This window comes from Lasioglossum baleicum, chromosome 4, assembly GCF_051020765.1.
Source record: "Lasioglossum baleicum chromosome 4, iyLasBale1, whole genome shotgun sequence".
Classification (NCBI taxonomy): domain Eukaryota; kingdom Metazoa; phylum Arthropoda; class Insecta; order Hymenoptera; family Halictidae; genus Lasioglossum; species Lasioglossum baleicum.
The window spans coordinates 1,348,015-1,354,217 of record NC_134932.1 but is presented as its reverse complement, the minus strand read 5'-3'; the positions used below and the strand labels follow the sequence as shown (position 1 = coordinate 1,354,217).

The 6,203-nt window shown below is 28.6% G+C and overlaps 2 protein-coding genes across 9 annotated transcripts in view; one reads left to right on the top strand and one right to left on the bottom strand.

The window, feature by feature from the left end:
- Positions 1 to 507: 507 nt before the first annotated feature.
- On the bottom strand, positions 508 to 4,346 carry Baf (barrier to autointegration factor). Of its 3 annotated transcripts, none has more exons than XM_076422676.1 (3): positions 4,191 to 4,346; positions 1,890 to 2,022; positions 508 to 1,804 (listed from the first exon to the last, which is right to left on the bottom strand). In XM_076422676.1, the coding sequence occupies exons 2-3, from the start codon at positions 2,013 to 2,015 to the stop codon at positions 1,658 to 1,660; spliced, it is 273 nt and encodes a 90-aa protein (XP_076278791.1). In that variant the 5' UTR covers positions 2,016 to 2,022; positions 4,191 to 4,346; the 3' UTR covers positions 508 to 1,657. The 3 variants fall into 3 exon arrangements, with proteins under 3 accessions (XP_076278791.1, XP_076278792.1, XP_076278790.1); XM_076422677.1 differs by lacking the exon at positions 4,191 to 4,346 and adding an exon at positions 2,862 to 2,998; XM_076422675.1 differs by lacking the exon at positions 4,191 to 4,346 and adding an exon at positions 2,113 to 2,325.
- The window catches only part of Kis (chromodomain helicase DNA binding protein kismet), a 26,468-nt gene continuing 23,415 nt past the window's right edge, over positions 3,151 to 6,203 (top strand). For 5 of the 6 annotated variants that reach the window (XM_076422671.1, XM_076422673.1, XM_076422672.1 and 2 more), the window contains exon 1: positions 3,160 to 3,301. The gene's annotated coding sequence lies outside the window, so the exon portion shown is untranslated. Of the gene's footprint in view, positions 3,302 to 6,203 lie in introns of all 6 variants that reach the window. The other variant, XM_076422668.1, reaches the window with a different exon arrangement.

Sequence of the window (6,203 nt, the reverse complement as noted above, 5' to 3'; positions counted from 1 at the left end):
TTAACTGGGACAGACTTTACTTTGTGAGGCGAAGAAGCAATATTTTTTGATAATTTTTGTGTTGAAATGTTCTCTGTATTATTCCGCATCTTCGTACAGAGCCCTTCTTTGCAATTTGACTCTGGAAACTTTGTAAACAATAATGGTGTACGTTTTTATATTTAGAAGACATTTTTTTCTCTACACTTTTTCCAAAAACGGCTTTGTACGAAGATACGGAATAATACAGAGAATATTTTAACACAAAAATTATAAAAAAATATCGCTTCTTTGCCTCAAAAAGTTGTAAGTTCATCGAAAAATCAAGCTGCTTGGTTATGTAGGAGAGACAAGGATCTCTCTATCGTTGTCCTAAATTAAAAATATGAGATAGTAATTATTACATATTAGAAGGAATATTTAAATAAGAATACAAGCTGTTTAACACATTCACGACGGGATGTACTACTGGTGATATGTACAAATTACAAGTACGATCCTGTCGTGAACGTGTTAAATTGATTTAAATACTCAGTGTATTCATAAGGATGTAATCTTTGAAATGATTAACAAACAATATTGGGATAATACAAAAGTGTAGAAACACTAAAAATATTACAGTAGGATTAAGTTATGCACATATACTAAGCATAAAATTGAGCATATACATATGCGTACAAATCAAAAGTATGTTTACACAAAAGAAACAAAAAAATTACAGTAACTGTTACCTGAACAAATTTTTGTATGCACTCAATGTATATCTTTCAATAACAAAAGAATTAAAGGACTATATATCATATGGTATAATGTTTTTCTCGCATCTTGTCAAATGTATATATTTTGTGAAATTAATCTTTCAATTTTATAACTATCGATATATGTTTATCATGGTTTTAAAAAAATTGTTCTATAATTTTATGGTCATAGATATTACAATATTAATACAACTTGAAATACACTACTGTGCAAAAGAAAGAAGCACCCAGCCATATTTAATAGAAAAGCGTAAAAAATCAACTAAGAACACAGTAACTTTTGAAATCTGCTGTTTAATTGCATAGTTTTGCGAATATATGTTACACTTTACTAATACTTTAAATGTAATAAATCAATCATTGTACAATACAATTTCTACATAAAGATATTGTGTGTGTGTTTGTCATTATATAAATCTTATAATTATACTGAGTGCTTCTTTCTTTTGCACAGTAGTGTATGTGATCCAAGATTTGTATGTTCACAGAAGAATTAAATAGAAGAAAATTTAATGAAGTTAATGTCATATTATTACAGTATTTCACTATTTTTCCAAAAATATATTTTCTCAATTGAACTTTTTCATTTATTTCTTACACTTTTTTACCAGAATGAAATTATTACATATTATTTATTAAAAACACACATTGCATATATTTCAAAACTATTATCACCTCCCATTTGTCTCATTTGTAAAAAGATATTTTTACCATTAAGAAGTTATAATTGTGTCAAAGAATTAAAATATCGTTCTGAACATTTATTCCTAATTGTACTATCATAAAGTTCTTTGCAATTCTGAATTCACTTATAGTGAAACAATTTTTATATTTTCCATCAAAATTTTATAAAAGATACTCTACTATATTAAATATTTAATTCTTTTCATTCAATATTAACGTTAACCCTTATAATTACTTTACAAAAATTCTTCGCACCAATCAGAGATGCACTGGTAACAATCGCTTGATTGCTTTACATTAGCTGAGCATACATCCTTCATCCATTCCTGAAATAATTCTCTATTCTTTTTCAGAACCAGAAATTGTCCGAGTACTACGTACGCCTGTAAGTAATTTAATCAGTTTTATAAAATATATATCATATTGTAACATACGATTAGATTGATAAGATTATATTAATATTTATACCTTATCATAACCTGCAGCTTCTAATCTTCGTCCTAAGACTTCTCCAACTCCAGCAAGATCCGTAACAGGTTTATCACCCATCGGCTCTGCTATAAAATTCTTATGCTTTTGTGATGTTGTAGACATGTTTGCTCTGTAATTAAAGAACAAGAATTAAGAATAATATCAAAACTAAATATGTATTAATAATGCATGAGGATTAAAAATAAAGTAACATTCATACATTTTTTAAAATATGCACTTGTGTGACAAAAAAATTAAATATTCAGAGTACAGTAATGTAACGTAAACACTAATGTAATTGTAACATCTATTATTTCATCCTTCTGTTTAAAACCATAATATATATACACATATACTCTTCGATGAAATGGACAACTTTGAATCGCTCAAACACAACACTATCTTCACTAAATATATACACATCAACACAAATTCATATGAAACCATACAATGGAAACTCACATTTCATTTCGTTCACGTTATGGTACATTTCTATGAAAATACTAGTAGCGCATTTTTTTATTATATATAATATATAACATTTATTATAATATATAATATATAACATTGAAATATACATACATACATTATATTATATTTGTAAACATAAATATTTTATGATAAATATTATTATGTATACAATTCGGAAGATGATTTACAATGAAAGTGTTCCGTACATTTTATTAAGAATAACTAAATAATATTACTTTTAAATATTATAGTAAGATAAACGCATAGACGTTGAAAACATTTGAGTTTCAATATAAATATATATTCATAAAAATGAAATTTTTTTGCAACTTTTTTACGAGACAAAATATTGATGAAATTTATTGTTATATTGAGGTGGAAAGTATCTATCGTGTGATTTAAGAAAGCAATTGAAATATAACGAATTATAACACACTATATATATGTAAATATATATATATATATACATATATATATATATATATAGTATTGACTTACAAATTTTTTTAAAGACACACCGTGAAGTGTCGACACCATCGGTGTATTTGTAAGCAGAAAGCGTTTCATTTCTTGTCTATTCGTCTATGGAATCGGGTTATTGTCGGAAAGTATAAGGCGGTCAATATGTGAAACATAAATAGAAATGCACATTGTTACTACAGTGTTTTGAATTTGACTTCTTCCACTTGTAATAATTTTCGTAAAATTTGAATTCATGTAACCAGTTTGAAGAGTGTTTGAGAAAGTTGAATTTTTGATATATCTTCGCCCCAATCGCGAAAGAGCCGTCATGTTGTGTCAACGTAATCCACGGCAGCACTGACGCCTCTTCAGTAATTAACCAAACAAAATGGACACCAAGATAACGATTAAGTGAACATTTGTGCAGTAGATTTACATGGAATGTCCAGGAAAATGGGATTAACGTGTACGCTACAGTGAGTTTTACTTAATCATTGCTAAACGCTGAATATCTATAATAGATCGGTATCACGTAGATTTCTATAAAAACCGTACTGACTACTTTAATTTAACAATATTGAAACTTAATTTTGACACTTGAATCTGTATTGGAGATGTACACTTCTATATTTTATATACAAATATTATCTTAATAATTGCAATCAAATTTGTCATTTAAATTCCTATTTAAATGTTACGTTACAGTTTGTACATCATAAATACCTTTATTCAGTTTCCGTTACAAAGGAAAAAATGTGCATGCTTTTTATATATTTGTGTATTTAAGCACGAAGGACAACATATAATATACTGAACATGTACAAATAACCATTAATTTTCAGATCTGTAATAATTTATTTGAGTTCATCCCCTTCTTCTTAATTTGAAAAATTTACTGAATAATATAGACTATTAATTGTAGTTCACTGCTAGAACTACATTGTAATAATAGAGTATTATATATATTAGATCCACGCGCAACATCGTTCTTTTCAATGTAGTTGCCCAGATTTACCTAGCTACCACATTGCATGTCGCTTGTTTCATGTGTTGCAATTTTATAGTTTTTATAATGTAGCGAAATTCAAAAATAGAATCTGATATAGTTGTTCAAATGCTAATATCTTGGTACAATAATGAAAAACTTATTTCATTAACTCTAACATTCCAAGTAAGGTAAGCATAAGATTATTTTATTTTGTATGAATTTGTAGTCATTATTTTTTTAAAATACATATTATAACAGGTCTACTAAAGAATTCATACCACTCAGATTACTACTTCATTCTTATATAATTGTATAAAATAATATTTTCTAAAATATTTAATAAATTATAAACGATCTTATTTTCATGTTAAACATACCTTTGCTGTCGTTATGCACGATCAAATTTTTCCGTTTATATTTTTTTCTAACCAATCATTCGAAATTCGCTAGCAATCGATGAATTACGTAACTTTATTCGTTTGTTACCATTTCATAGCAAATCGTTGAACTTGTTCCAATCTTATATTTACGTGTAATCAAGAAAAATTTAACGCAACGACAAATGCGGCCCTGTTTCATTGACGATGTTTCGTACACATATACATTCGTGCTGATACCTAGAGGACAGGATTGGTTAATCGAATATCCTGCCCTGGTATCCTACTTTATAAGGTAAAATCTGATTGGTTCTCTTTGTGGTATAATTCGGACTCCGCCTTACTACCGCCAATTGCGCTGTGTGTTTTTACCACGATACCGAATACTTTATGCGCTAGGAGTGTAATTCTTGGGAGGTTGCGGCGTCCAATCTGCTTCTTTTTCCTATTCTTTCTTTCGGTTTATTATTTTCTCTCGATGAATTTTAGAAGTACGATATATAAAGAGACGTGTACTTTTTTCGTATATAATCGAAGTTATCAATTTTATTAACGTTTCATTTTTACGTATTAAATTGTTTAACCGTCTTCGAAATGTAGCCAAGAGAAATGGTTTAAAGATGTAATTTTCTAAACATCTTACGCAGATCAAAATGTTGTATTTAATCTTTGCATGTATCCGTAGAAATGTTACGATGCCTGCATCGATTTCAATATTTTCGGTCGTTCGTGAAATATTCTTTCAATATTTCAATATCATTAGAAATTTTTTTATTTCTGCTTGTGTCACAAACATTTGAAGGGGAAAGTAATCAAACATCGCATATGACAACTTAACGTAATATTTATAACTGATGAAAGTTATGTAATTAAATATAGACCAAGCCACGGATTTTAATAGATTATTGAAAAATTAATATATAGGTATAATTTCAATAAACACTCTACATCAACAAATTACTTAAGTAGAATGTAAATAGTAATCTTTATTCCTTTTTTCGATTAGGACATCAATCAATATTTGAGTTTACATCAAAAATTCTTATTAGTAATTGTCAGACGATTTCTCAAGAATACTGTATTTTAACTGTTCAAATATTTTTTCAAATTCTTTTAATTATCTTCTGTGTAGATATATTTTTTATAGGCAAGTTATATAGTCATTATTTTAATAGAATTGAGATTATCTCCCATTCAACGAACTACTGTAGTAAAGCAATGAAACTTTTACACGATTATATGACGCTTATTGAAATAAAATAAAATAAAATAAAGATTTAATAATCAAGTAATGAAGGTATACAGTTTTATGTAGTATCAAAATGGTGCACATAGAATATTATTTTTCGATTAAATACCAGACGTTTAATCAGCTTTTTCAACAATTTCACTTGGGCAAGAAAAAAGTATTAAATACTTCTCGTCGTCTTCAATTTGCGATCTTACTATAGCTATGATAATCAACGGCAAACCTCTAATTCTTTATTTCCATAAACCGGTATCGAATAACGTTAAAGCATAATACAATCTTCTTTAGATTCTTAAATTTATTTGTTCTATTATTTGTAAAATTTATCATTTATCAAAACAAAAGAAACTGGTAGTAGCAATCCGTGACTGTCTTTCTGTAGTAATACCGTACTTAAAATTTTCTATTGAACATTGATTTAACTCGCGGATGTTACCGTTTCGAAATGAAGAAAGGGGACGTCAATTCTGCTAGAAAAAAATTAAAAAAAACGAATATACACGGTATCGCATACGCGTCAATCTAATGAAACGAAGATTTTAATCGAGCCGAACACAACTCGGAACATCTTATTGTTTCTTCGTATACGCGATACACGTGTGTGCATACACGAACGTTTATAAGTGGCAAAGAGAGATGCGCGCGCCACCAGGTGGTGCAGTGAGTGAGTGTGCGCGCATGATGCGAAAGCTAAGTGTGTGAGTTTCTACAGATGTTACGATGTGTAACTGGTGTGTGTAGTGGCCTCCGTCGGACAGGACAGG

What these genes read in the sequence shown, in the direction of transcription:
- Baf (XM_076422676.1), bottom strand. Translation starts at nt 2,015, where the DNA reads ATGTCTACAACATCACAAAAGCATAAGAATTTTATAGCAGAGCCGATG. An exon ending in AAGCTGCAGGTTATGATAAG is followed by an intron (nt 1,805 to 1,889) that starts GTATAAATATTA and finishes AATTACTTACAG; the next exon opens with GCGTACGTAGTACTCGGACA.